At 39.5% G+C, this 13,776-nt stretch overlaps 1 protein-coding gene across 1 annotated transcript; it reads left to right on the forward strand.

Annotated features, from left to right (window-relative positions):
* The first annotated feature begins 1,128 nt into the window (after nucleotides 1-1,128).
* Nucleotides 1,129-11,106, forward strand: LOC105450537 (mitogen-activated protein kinase kinase kinase 4). The gene is made up of 19 exons (XM_011690450.1): nucleotides 1,129-1,273; nucleotides 2,576-2,713; nucleotides 3,099-3,378; nucleotides 3,584-3,778; nucleotides 3,902-4,092; nucleotides 4,229-4,645; nucleotides 4,829-5,086; nucleotides 5,336-5,560; nucleotides 5,741-6,157; nucleotides 6,384-6,500; nucleotides 6,580-6,739; nucleotides 6,807-7,263; nucleotides 7,510-7,878; nucleotides 7,997-8,184; nucleotides 8,262-8,430; nucleotides 8,510-8,632; nucleotides 8,769-8,920; nucleotides 9,292-9,485; nucleotides 9,734-11,106. Exons 1-18 carry the CDS (start codon nucleotides 1,134-1,136, stop codon nucleotides 9,469-9,471), a joined length of 4,176 nt encoding a protein of 1,391 aa, XP_011688752.1. The 5' UTR covers nucleotides 1,129-1,133; the 3' UTR covers nucleotides 9,472-9,485; nucleotides 9,734-11,106.
* The last annotated feature ends 2,670 nt before the right edge of the window (nucleotides 11,107-13,776 follow it).

A 13,776-nucleotide genomic window follows, 5' to 3' on the forward strand; every position in this document is an offset into this window, starting at 1 on the left:
ACATACACATACACATGGTGCTACAGCCTTTTTTCCTTCCTGAAACATATCGAAATGTTGCGTCGAAATACTTGCCGTCAGGCATGCGTTTCGTTCCTTTTTTTTTTCTCGTCTTCCTCCTTTCCAGGCTGATGTGAGACGCAAAACTCGGCGGCGTTCACGATTCGAAGAATTCGAGCGTACGCGCGTCCTTTTTCCGTTTCTGCAAAAACCGTGAGAGGATCCTCGTAGCAATATTATCGAGCTAATTTAAATAAACCGGCGATGACACGAGATACATATATATATATATACATACACACGATGCAAAGACGCATGCATAGACATTGTATTTTAACGAGAACAATATTATTTGTTGGTGCGAGGATATAATGGAAACTACTTGTACTTTCCTGAGGAAGCTAGAGATTGTTTAAATAAAAAGAATTCATATCAAACCCGCCGAGAAAAGGAAACTGTCGAAATTGTTCACCGATCAATCCGTATCCTACAAAGAATGGAAATGTGCGCTAGGATCTAGCTGACATTTCTAAATATCTTTCAGTTTCAACGCTGAGAATTTGAGAACGAGGCGCAAGATATCAGAAAATCTAGTCATTTAATCAATTTTATGTTCTATTAATATACAATTATATTATCTATCAACATGTAAAAATCATTTTTAAAAATCAATGTCAAATATCTTCTGTAAGAAGCGTTAATCTTTTTCTTGGCATTTCCGATTGAAGATCTCACGCTTAAATTTTGTAAATTAATTTCTGTGATTTTTATATTTTCACTTTTATGTTTTTTTCAAGCCGATTATTGAAACGCGTTTTTCTACCAAAGCTGGAAATGTAATACACATTACTAAATTAACTTAATATGCGTCTTATAAAATATAAAAGTGGATTTTGTTGCGAAAAAAATCATCTCAAAATTCGAATCAAAACATTAACCGCGAAGCGAGTTTTTAATACTTATATTAAAATGTTTTTCCAAGACAGGTGATTTATAATTCGCATCTCGCCTTAATCGAAGATTGCCGCTTCCATGACTTATCGATATTCGCTGGCGGCGTTTCGCGCCTGCGTGTTGCGACCCACGGGCCGCGGAGCGACGAGAGTGACGACGACGACGACACGAGCGCGGCGATGAGTGGCGACGACGACGACGACGACGTCGGGCGCGTTTCCCGTGGCCGAGTGACGATGCAGCGCCGCCAAAGGTCGAGCCGCGCCGCGAAGATTCCCGGCTGCGAGTCCACGGACGACGAGGACGTCGATCACGCAAGGTGAGCGGCCCGGCCGACGGTGGGACGTCCTGCCCAGCGACACGTGGCCCTACGCGACTCGCGGACAGGTTAATCCGCAGGATCGACGGAATCGATCGGTGTCACGATCGCGGCCGCTCCGCCGCTATCGTGCGGTGCGCCCTTTGTTTACATTACCACGCGGCGGCCGGTCGGATTAGATTCCGACCGCTTGGCCGTAGTGCGCGTGACAGCAATCCGCGTTTACTCGCCGATTCCTCGTCATCCGTCATCGCGCGAGCCAGTCGCGACGGATACCCGAATCCCGTCGGCGTGACAGTCCGACGGCGGGGCGATAACGACGGCAGAGATTCCCGCGATCGCGAATTCCTGGCGATTTCCTCGCCCGAGACACGTCGCTCATCTCTTTCTCTCGTCGGTACAGATTCGTGTCATTCGTGATTATCCTTGTTGCCTTTTAATTTTTGTGGAAAAAATTTCACTCGAGAGAGAGAGACGAAGATTTTTTAATAGTTTGTGTACTCACGGTTGTGCTTGTGTGCGTTTCTGGTATGTAATAATGATGCTCTCGCATCAGGAAAAAAATGTCAATTTATATTTGCACCAAAATTTTTAATACCGTACAGAAGAAAATTCTAATCGTTCTTTACATATTAAATGTTATTATAATAGCTGTTATTTTTGGCAATAGCACACATACTTGTAATTATTTTTCTTCAAATTTTAATTTCTATTATTAATTTACCATTATTTCCCACAATTTCTGTCTCAGCCAAATCTGTCAGATTTTGCAATGCGCCCACTAGCAATTTTATCAGCAGATTTATAGAAATATAACGGAATCTGTTAACAAAATGTGACGCGATTGATTGCAGGAACCGCATGGAATTTGTATCTTGTAATAATTTCAGTAATATATTTTATTTAAATGATTGACAAATGACAGATAATTTATGCTGGAAATTAATCTGCTGTCAGATTATGTCGACAATCTCTGTTGAAAAAACATGATCATGATGTAGTTAATGCTAATTCATCGTAAATATTCTGTTAGATTCTATCTAACTGACTAGCATATTAATAACGTATTACTAACATTTCGCTCAAACAAATGAGTTGATATTCTTAATGTTTTCCTCAACAAAAAAAAAAAAAAATTGCGCGTGAGAGAATTCGCGAATGCTGCTTTCACGCGATAACGCTTTGTTTTTGTCTGATGGAATTGTAATATCCCGTCTCTCCCGTAAAATTTCCCCGATGATAAACCTTCGGCGATAAACCTTCCGGCGGAAGCGCACATTCGATTAAATATCTTGTTTGCAGTAAGGATGAGTCAATCAGTCCGCCAAACGAGTTCGAAGAGTCGCTGCACGCGATGTCGGATATCTACGGACAAACGCCACCCAGGACTCGTCTCCGTAGCAAGAAGAGGCACATGAAGCAGAAGCTCGCGTCTGGCGGGTACGTCGTGCCAGCAATGTTGCAAATTAAAACCGCGCGAAGAATCGCTGGGAAAACGTATAATTATTATATGTGGATGCCAATTCATTTGGCACGGCATTTGCGACGCGTTATTTTGCGAATTAAGCACGAACGTATTTAATGACCGATTGTCAACACATAAAACACTTTGTACGCATTTCATACAATTTTAATTATATAGAACGATTTCGAAAATTGGAAACTGCTGTAAGAAATGCATTTCCAACGTGTGCAGAAGTCGCTTTTCTGCACGCTTCGCGGAAGATAGCTCGCGCGATATGAATCCACCCGGTCGCTAATTTGATTGTCACCCTTTGTGTGGCTACAAAGTGTGCGAACTATCTTCAGTCTTTGTCATTTCCAGCGATCTTAAGTCAATAGAGAAAGAAGCTAGGCCAAGGACGGCTATCCACAGGCGCAACACCCTGGACACTATCATCTTCAACGAAATGTGCGACAAAGCGGACAAGGATTACGAGGACGAGACGAAGGAGGACGCGAAGGAGGGCAGCCGAAAGAGCAAGAGAAGCTTGAAGCTGTTGCGCGGCAACGAGAGGGACCTGAAACTCGACGTGGAGGCTGCCCACAACTATGCCGAGAGGTACACCGGCGACATGGCAGTGTCGACGCCGAATCAAATCAAGGTTCGCGAGAGCAGAGATGCGATTTCGGGCATTGGCTGCGTTTGGAGAACTCTGGACGGTTATGCTTATGATTAGTGATATGCTGATCAATCACAGATCTGTTTTTCCGATCCGTCAAATCTGTTATTGCTTTCCAAACGCAGCCGTTCTCATCTTTTCGCAGACGTATTTGGCACATAGTCAAGAAATATGTTCTTTCTCGCAGGTCGAAACTAGAAATAGATTTCGCTGCCTGCGATCCAAGCCTGTTGACGTGGAGGAGAAGAAAAAGGTGGAGCGCGAGGATAGCGAGCGGAGCGTGTTGTTAAGTGAGGAAAGTTTACGCGCGCAATCGCCGAGAACGCAGAGCTTGAGGGAGAGAGAAATCTTCCACGACACGTTCTCTTTTTTAATTAAGTTGGTAAATATCTTATTGAAAAAAAAAAAATAAATTTGAGCCAAATCAAATGCACTTTACTATCTGTAGAATGTTATATCTTTATTATTTATCGCTAATGAAATTATCTGACTTTTCGTTGCGCAGGGGAGCACAGAACGGAATTGTCGTCGTCAGATGAGTCACGAGGAGACCAGGTGGCAGAACGAATTAAAGGACCTGATATGGCTGGAATTGCAAGCGCATCACGCGGATCGCAGTCTGTTTGCTCAGGATGAATATCTGTGCCGTCAACGAGAGGCGGTGGATGGTTTACTTTCAGAAATAATGGAGTACAGGTGAGCGGAAGCGTGGCTGGAAGGGAATCGATTTGCGATAATAATTTCGATTAGATACAATGAGAAGAGAGTTACATCAGATACGCAGCGAAGAGTTACATCAGATCGCGCTAAGAGAACGCAATTGTTGCATTAGATACGATCCCATCGCGGACGCGCAAGAGGGTGGCTCGAGTTGCATCAGCCCCGGCGACAATCCGTGCGATCGATCCACGAATTCCGGTTTGAGCCCGAACGTCGAGCTGGGCGTATGCCCGGGTTGTCTCTCCATGTACTGCCGTGCGTGCGCCCGCGCGCAGGGGGAGGCGTTGCAGCAGGTGGAAGCTCTGCTGGCTCGCCTGGAGGTAGTGGAAGCCCTGTATCCGTCCTCCCACGCGTTCGCCGTTTATCACCCGTTGTACAAGAGCCCGGAGTTCACCGACAGGGTGAAAGCCATGTGCCTCTGGTACAACCTGACGAAGCACCATCGGTTCAAACTGCAGATACTGGGCAGATTACTCATGATGCTGCACAGCAAGAAGAAGCAGGACGAGTTCAACGACTCCGGCATCAGGTACGTGGATTTGAATTGCATCACTCTGGCAATACTTTGGAATTGTACTATTTATACTTCGTAAGAATTTTATTTTATTTAGCAATGTGTCTGAAAAAACAAGAATCTTGGAATTTCTCTTAATATATATAACTTGATGTTTAGAATAGAAATGATAATCGATCGTTCCTATCCCTCGTATAGTTCGCGATCTTCAGATACCGTCGATTCTGCGGAGCGACAATCTATAGTGCGATTTGAACTACCTCAACAGGACGAAACTTCCAGCCCCTCCGACAGCAATAACAGCAACAATTCCTCGATCGGGGGTTTATCATTTATGTCGCAGTCACTGCCACCCACTCCGGAAACCTCGTTTTCATATTTTGAGGACGAAAGAGTCGACGAAAGAGTTGATCGACTTGACTTCTACTTGGTCGAGTTCGATAGACATGCTTATAGGTACGTTTTGATAAATTATTAAATATATTTAATAGATTAAGGTTGTTTTTAATTTTATTACAAGATTTTAATTTAAATTTATTATTTAAATTATTTATTATTTTCATAAAATTATAAATAATCATAAAGATTATAAAATTTTTTTAACTCTATTTTATTTTTAAACTGTTAAAAAATTGTAAGCTTTATACGAATATAAATATATGACTTATGATTTATATAATGACAACTTTTTTGTTTGTCACTTAGAAAATACATTGAAGATGTGCTAAAAACGAGAGGTCTCAGGAAGAGTTTGAATTTCTTGGATCGATTACATACGTCTATATTGAGAAAGGCAAGATTAACTTTGGAGAAAAATGATTTTGAGGGAAGCGATAGCAGCGCAACTGAAGAATACGAAGGTGATAAGGAATTACGACGGTACGGGAGTTGGAGCTCCGAGGCGAAGGAATTAAATCTACCATCATACAGGTGCGTGAAATTTCTTATAAAAAGATCTCTTGATTTTTAATATATTTAACTTAGATATCGAGGAACAATCCGTTTTGTTAAAAAATTCTGATTTGATTCAAATTTGATCAAAGTTCATTAAAGTACGTTAAACACTGTACGTCAAAGTAAACGGTTCGCCGGTGATATTTTCTTTCTCAGGGCAGCTTTCGTGTTTCTCTCGCGTGTGCCTCTGGACGTGGTCCATGAATTTCTGAGGATGAGATTGGAGCAGAAGCCGGAGCAGCCGAGTCCGTTGTCGGTCCGACAGCTCATGCGGGAGCTTCGCGAGGGTCTTAGGATCGCTTGCATCCATCGCGACCGGTTCGCCGCGCACTCTCGTGCTGCCGTGGCCAGCGACGAAGCCGGCTGTGAGAGTCTGTTTGAGGAGGACGTCAAGTACTTCGACGAGAGTTTGAGGGCCGTGTTCGAGTTGTATTTGGATTATCTTCAGCAGTGGGTAGACATGGTGCAGCACGACAGCTTCCACAAAAATCTTATTATGGACGAATGGCTGTTCGTCAAATCCATCGCTGGGAATATAAGTGACGGATATAAGATTGCCGGCGTGAAATTCTAGTAAGTGACGTACCACGATAACTAGATTTTTTTTTTATATATAACTTGCATTAAGAACACGATAATGAAAAAGAATTAGAATAGCAGTAGACTTAATATGAGAGAAGAACGAAAGTTAAATTATTATTAAAGAGTGTATTCTTTATTATATTTTAATTGCATTCTTTATTTATATTTTACTTTGTAGTGTTTTACATATATGTGATATGAAAGATGTTTCTTACAGTAAAATTGCGCATACGATGATCAAGCAAGTGAATGAATTTCTCGTCGAACGGACTCGCGAGATCCGGGAGAACGCGTATTACGAAGAGAAGGAGGACGACGACGAGTTGGCAAACAAGTAAGAAGTAGAGAAAACTTCCATTTATTCGTTTCGACGCTTTTGTAAATTGTTTCTTCTGTAATGAATCAATTCTTAGATTCCACCTGATGTGTGTGGGCCGCGAGTGGCAGGGAATGTTCGTGGAGGCTCGGGAGAAGATTGTGAAGAGCATCAATCTCGCCAAATGTTTGAAACGCGACATCGAGAAATGGCCCGTCTCCGACCAGGAATTGGAGGAGTCGTTAAAGCTGGTGAAGGTAAGACTAAATAAATGATTATGCAACTGTTGAGAAGCTAAATTTTTTCCTTCTCGCGTTTGCGCAGGATATAATCCTGGATTTGAGGCATCGCATAACGATGGTGATCGATGATTTTCAAAGCGAGGCCATCGAAGTGGAGCAGTCGAACACCGAGAACGATCAGATGCCCTTACGATCGAGGATCCGCGAGATTCTCCATCAGGCTTACAAGATGGGCTTTGACTTTCACAAGGAGATGTGCAAGCTATTCTCGCTGGAAGAGAAAGCCATCCTGGCGCGGGGTCTGGTGTCGTTCGCACTACTGTGGATGGAGTTTGTGAGAACACGATGCGAGCGTGGCCGCGGCTTGAGGCCTCGATGGGCGAATCAAGGTCTGGAATTTTTAATAACGGTGTGCGAGCCGCACAACACGAAGCATCTCACCGACCAGGAGTTCGAGGAGTTAAAGAGATGCATGGATCGCTGCATATCTCATGTCGTGGGGACCGTATCGGTTACGGGATCGACGCCGGAGACAGAAAGTAATTCGATTTTTTAATCATTAATTTTAGACATTCATTTTTAGTTGTATGATTATTTTTTACATATCATTCATTGTTATGGTTATAAATTTAGTTGAAATTATAAATATCAATTTTTATTATTTTAGATGTCTGTTTTGTTTCCTGAATTTATCAAAGTTTTTGGAACTTTTCTAAATGAATGATTTAATCTTGAAAATGATCAAATGAATAGATTTTATAACGATCATCAATATTTATTTTCAGACATAAGACGACTGTCGCGATCAAGAGCTTCATCGCCGTCACACCACGGCCGTACTAGAACTGCGAGCATCACCATTTCTCAGAAGCCACGGGACGCTTTGAAGTCACCCGAGCTGTCGGTCAGCGTGAAGAAAAATAATTCGTCGAATATGGTTGACGGAAATCTCGCGGTGATAATAAACATGCCCGAGCGGGGCACGCACAGGCACGAGAGAGTCATCCGTGCCGTCAAGAAGGTGGAGAACGAGCTCGACGATAAGTTGCGAAGCCGAGAGCTTATCGGACAGACCATCGACAGGAAAGCAGTGGATAGAGTTCACATCAAGGCGAGACGAGTTACATTCACGTGGCAGCGAGGTATTAAAATAGGTACGTTTTACGATCGTCTGGAGAGCGCATGGAAGGAATTATCTATTGTATCGATAGATGATTTAATTATAATAATTATAATTTTTAGTTATTTTAATAAATGAATTTTATTACGCAGGCCAGGGAAGGTTTGGCAAAGTGTATACCGTGGTGAACAATCAAACCGGTGAATTGCTGGCCATGAAAGAGGTACAATTGCAACCTGGCGATCACAGAGCGATCAGGCGTGTCGCCGAGGAATTACAGATCTTCGAGGGGATTAAACACCAGCATTTAGTGCGATATTACGGCCTAGAAATTCATCGGGTACGATAAACATAACATACTTGTCGTTATGATACAACTCGCGATCACCGCGTTATTACGATAAATTTTGCTTTCAGGAGGAGATGCTGATCTTCATGGAATTTTGTGCGGAGGGAACCCTCGAGAGCTTGGTGGCTGGTAGCGGCAACGGGCTGCCGGAATCTTTGGTCAGAAAGTACACTCATCAACTTCTTTCGGCTGTGGCAGCGTTGCACTCTCACGGGATAGTTCATCGGGATATTAAAAGTACGTTACATTTGAATAAAATCACATATAAAATTCATGTTATTTTTACGACTGTATAATATTTCTTTTTTTTCCGCAGCTGCAAATATTTTTCTAACAGACGAAGGCAATTGTCTGAAACTCGGTGACTTTGGTAGCGCGGTGCAGATTAAAGCCCACACAACCATGCCTGGGGAACTCCAGGGCTTTGTCGGTACGCAAGGTTAGTATTTTAATTTTTATGTATTAAACTCTCATACATTTATTGCCAATGTTATACAGCGGTTAAAAATCTAATGAACTGAAGACTTTACTTAAATTCTTGTAATTTCAATTATCTCTTCAATTTTTTTTTAAAGCTTATATGGCGCCTGAAGTATTCATGAAGTCTGAAAGTAGCGGACACGGTAGAGCCGCTGATATCTGGTCGGTGGGTTGCTGCATTATCGAGATGGCAAGTGGACGGCGGCCTTGGTCAGATTACGATTCAAATTATCAAATTATGTTTAAGGTAATTGCGATTAAATTCATTGTAAAGATGAAAATCTTTATAATAAGAATTTAATTGTTTTGATAGTCTGAGAAAGATAATGAAGGATGAGATATTTTAGATTAGGAATTTAAAATTAAATCTTTATAAAATTGAATCTTTTTCACATTTTTATTACATTTTTATTACAATTTAAAATTAAATCTTTTCACATTTTTAATTTTTAAATTGAATTTCAAATATTTTTTTTCGAACTCTCTTTGAAATTATTATATATCAGGAGACACGGTTGTAACTCGGCGCTAAAGAGTACGTGCGAGGCCGAACGTGTCTCTTTATGCGAGCTGGTGTTATTAATTATTTAACTTGAGATTTTTTCGGTTTCTTGTAAGGTTGGAATGGGAGAAACACCAACACTTCCAAAGAATCTTTCCGCGGAAGGCACAGACCTCGTGAAGAAGTGCCTTCAACACGATCCGAAGAAAAGATTGACCGTGAATAATCTCCTCGGGCACTCTTTTGCGCGTGCGGAATATGAGGATTGTAATGCTGATTTAACGACGCCGCGATAAAAGCTCAGGAAGATGTAAGTACTATCCGAATTACAATCTTTTAATTTTTTTATATTTTTTAATATAATATTTTCGTCATCAATCCTGGAGTGATATTGGTCAGTCAGTGATATTAGTGAGTAAGAAAATATAGAATCAGACAAATTCTATCATTTGGTGCAATTTGTGCAAAAATATATCTTGTGATAAAATTGCTAAGAAGATTTCGAACGAAATTTATACGACGTTCAATCTTTAGGGATAATATCTGTTTTTCTTACAGTGCACAATCTCTGTCAGGGCCTGGCAGAACTGGCATTCGCACTTAATCGGTAGAATTGTCCCACTCATTTGCTGTATTGTATTATTTGAATGTTCTCGCTCCTCTGAGCAATTCAGTGTGTTTTATCCAGCTTTAAACGGCACTGTTTAAACGTAATTTTTAGTTAATATTTTGTAATAGTTTGTAATATTTGCGGCAGGTTATACGAACGAAACAAGGCAGTCTGAAAATATTTTATCCACCTGACAAAACCAGTAATGTATGTACTATTGTGATCATGTTCTACTTAAGCATAATTATACATTATGCGTTTCCAAAGTACACTTTCTTTCGATTATTCGATTGTTAAATGATGAGGCTAAAGATTAGCTAGCTTTTAGTAAAAATTAGCTATTAGCAAAGCTTTTAGTAATGGAGAGATGTAAATTAGACTTTTGATGTACATAATTATAAAATTGTAAAAAAAAAACAAGTTTATTTTAGTTTTCTAATTAATTTGGAACAAAATAGCTTTAATAAAATCATTGCAGATTCAATGATATATTTAAAGATTAAAACGTTACTAATAATGGCGTTGATTTAATGTTTGTGAATAACAAATTAAAATGTAGGCTCCACACCAGGATTGTCTGGTGGAAGGAAAGTGCAACTTTGGGATACCCTTTATATCGTCTATGATATGTGATTAGATAGCTACGCTATTAGAATAAGTTTGATAATTCGAGCTGAAAGAATTGAAAGACCTCAGGAGCTTTAAATTCGATTGCCGCGATTCGATGATCGCGTGTATAATTTTTCACTCAGTCGAGTAATATTATATATTTATAAGGAATATATGGCCTTTAATATACAAGAACAATGAGAAATACACATTTCTCTTTATATTTTTATCTAAATATATCAAAATATATAAACAAATATAGTTTTATAATACGTGCATTTATCATTTATATATAAGCTCTAGCATATAATGTATGCTGTGTATTCCTTACAAATATACGACTGGTACAAATGACAGAGGCCAGATACTTCACATTCCGAGGATTTTATTCACGCCTCACAATTAGTATTAAATGCGGCTATCCGATCCTCACATCCCGTCACACAAACTTCGCATTTTTACCTTGGATGTTTAGGCGCTCGTATTTAGTGCTAGTTTGCGATCTACAGCGATTCAAAGAGAGGTGTGATTAATTGTAAGTGTTGCTCTAAGAGGCACCTTTTAAGGTACAATAACGGCAGCTTCGAGCATGCGTGTGTGTTATGCCTATATCAAATGATTATTTCGTAGACGAGAATGACTTGTTATTATTATAGAATGGATATTCTATTTTAAATAAAATATGACCAAGAATAAAGAGGGAAACAACGAACACTTCTGGTATTCCGATGGAGTTTATTTTTCTGCACGAGAAAACGTACACATGTGATACAACATACTTTGACAATGGGTCAATTACTTAGCGGAGGTATGCTGTGTATGCTTTCCGCGTGAACGGTAAGCCGAGCGTATTCAATCGTTTATCTATCAAACGTTTTACGCACGAAGGTATATGTAACTTATGCCACGATTTTTTTTTTTTAATTCTTATCCGAACAATTTTCTCTATTTCTTTCGAAAGATCAAATTTCGATCGAGCATTCATTTAGCGGAAAAACATTTTATAGAGATAATGAATAAACGTGAGCAAAAGGATCGAATGATATTCCACTTACGAAAATGAAGGCGAGTCCTTCAACTTAAGTGGAAAACTATAATAAGTCGCTCGCATAAGGATTAAAATCAGTCATACGTGACCCAAGAATAAAAAAGAAAACGCTAACTGCGAAGAAATTGTTTAAAATTAGGTTTCAAACTGTACAATATATTAACTTTTGAACTTATTTGCGTTAAAGTTTTTTATTTAAGAAATTGGATCATGTATGAATTATTTCGTACGTGGCATTAAAAATATAATTAGAAATTACTATAGTTTGTCTTAACTTTCCAGTTTATGGTCTATCGGACCTCGTTTTTTTATTTTATATATATATATATTTTTATTATTATTACCTATGTTCAGTTTTACGCAAAAATTCAATTTTTTCCTCTAGATTTATTATATGAGAGGGATCGAAAGAAAAAAGAAATTATATATATTATGTGTATACATGGAATTGGACAGTTAACAATATTGATACATGGTAGAGGAAATGAAAGTAAGGAGGATTTGCGAATTCGTTATATGAAGAGCCGGAATAAAAGGATAGAATTTATATTGCACGGGGAACTGAAGGTAAGGATAAAGTCAAGTCAATATTTTCGAAAACCGGCTCCGGGCAATCGTATCGACTAGCCAGACACTAAAGTATACATTATTATTCTTATGTGTGCCCTGATAACTTTCGTTTCGAATACGTTCTACACGCCCCATCTATGCTAGGCTTGCAAGATTCAAGCACTGATCCGAAGAACCGAAAGTTCAATGATATACAACAAATATATATCCACGAAGTCTTCAATAAACATTTTAACAACGATGAAAGCCACCTTCGCCTATAACACACGATTACAAATCGCACGCGTGAATCGCGACTTCTTAAAACAGAAGAGAAGGAACTGTCGACGCCTGAACAACGCAATTTGCTACGAATTTATCCTTGTTCTCATAGTCACGGAAAAAGTCTTATGTCTATTAACACTACACACTATTTTCACACGAAATATGCTACAATTATATATTTATACTTTCATTCTCGTCATGCCTTTTATCACCCTGCGATGCTAACATTAACAATCTTAACGCATAGCTTAAAATGTGTATTCTATAATAACCAACACGTTCGTGTAAACAATACTTTCATAATTCACAAACTAGACACCGACCGTTCACAGGATTAAACAGCTTCTCGGAGTCACGAATCAATCCTTAATGACTAATTCAGATAATCGCCAATCTAAATGCAGTTTCAAACGCGTGTTATTTTTTCCCATTCATTATATACTCTTATTGCTTTGGTCATCTGCTTACTCTAGAAATATAATTTTTATATCTGCGTCATCGCGTACATTCAACATTAAATGCATACGATTTTAATACACATTTAAATCAATGAAGTCTTTTTGGCGAACCAATGCTTGACATCGCTTTTGTGTTTTCCTCGAGAGAGAACCAACGTTCATCAATTTACATGGGAATTATTTGTGATATTAATTAATAACAAATAATTATTAACCAAGGTATTATTAGTGATCTGAAAAGTCACGGAATAGAATCTCTCTCTGTCGCGATTCACGCGACACGAAACAGCCCGGAAACAACGGATACAACTTAACGCGCCGTATATATTTCTATCTGCTACTTATAGAACTCTCGAGCTTACATACGTAATTACATTCGTAAGTGCTCCTAACGATTTATCAGGATACGTGCTATCCCGGAATAAGATCGTTCGCTACGTTGGCTTTCGCCTGATATGCGTATGATATTCTTGGCCGCAAAAGTGCGATCACAATTGGCTTCGCGATATGTATAAGTAAAAGTATTCCCTATATAATAGTAGTCGTAGTACTTCCTGGCTTTAAACTATGCAGTAATAATAGCGGTATTTGTGTGCTTCTTTCTTAGAATCTAAATATAGAACACCTGGCACGCGCGTTTACGTATACAGGGTGCAATTTAAACGCGGGCGCGGGGAGGGTGACAGGGAAGGAGGGAGGGTGGGGGTCCGCCCGTCGAAAATACACTTCTCAACAAAATTAAAGCATCACTTACTCTACCCTCCAAAAATAGGCAAAATTCAAGAGAATGTAACTTCGTCAAAAATGATCGTATTGAGATGTTCAAAAAAGCATTTTACAGCTTGAAATCTCTACTTTCCAAATCGGTACTTGAGAAAACGATCCTACTGATGTTTCATGTAATTACACGGATAGAAAGGGAGACCCGACGAATCTCAAAATTTTTACGAACTTTGACAAGTTCCACGGCGCGAATAAAATTCGCATGCAAATGCAGTTTACAGCTTTCGAAAGAGTGAATCTTTACCTTTAATTTGCTTTT

This window comes from Wasmannia auropunctata, unplaced genomic scaffold (assembly GCF_000956235.1).
Source record: "Wasmannia auropunctata unplaced genomic scaffold, wasmannia.A_1.0 LD336060.1, whole genome shotgun sequence".
In the NCBI taxonomy this organism is placed as follows: Eukaryota; Metazoa; Arthropoda; class Insecta; order Hymenoptera; family Formicidae; genus Wasmannia; species Wasmannia auropunctata.

Bases quoted from the DNA above. Each gene is read 5' to 3' on its own strand.
- LOC105450537 (XM_011690450.1), top strand. From the start codon at position 1,134: ATGAGTGGCGACGACGACGACGACGACGTCGGGCGCGTTTCCCGTGGC. The intron at 6,740-6,806 runs GTAAGACTAAAT...GCGTTTGCGCAG, and splicing joins AGTCGTTAAAGCTGGTGAAG to GATATAATCCTGGATTTGAG. The intron at 8,431-8,509 runs GTACGTTACATT...TTTTTTCCGCAG, and splicing joins AGTTCATCGGGATATTAAAA to CTGCAAATATTTTTCTAACA.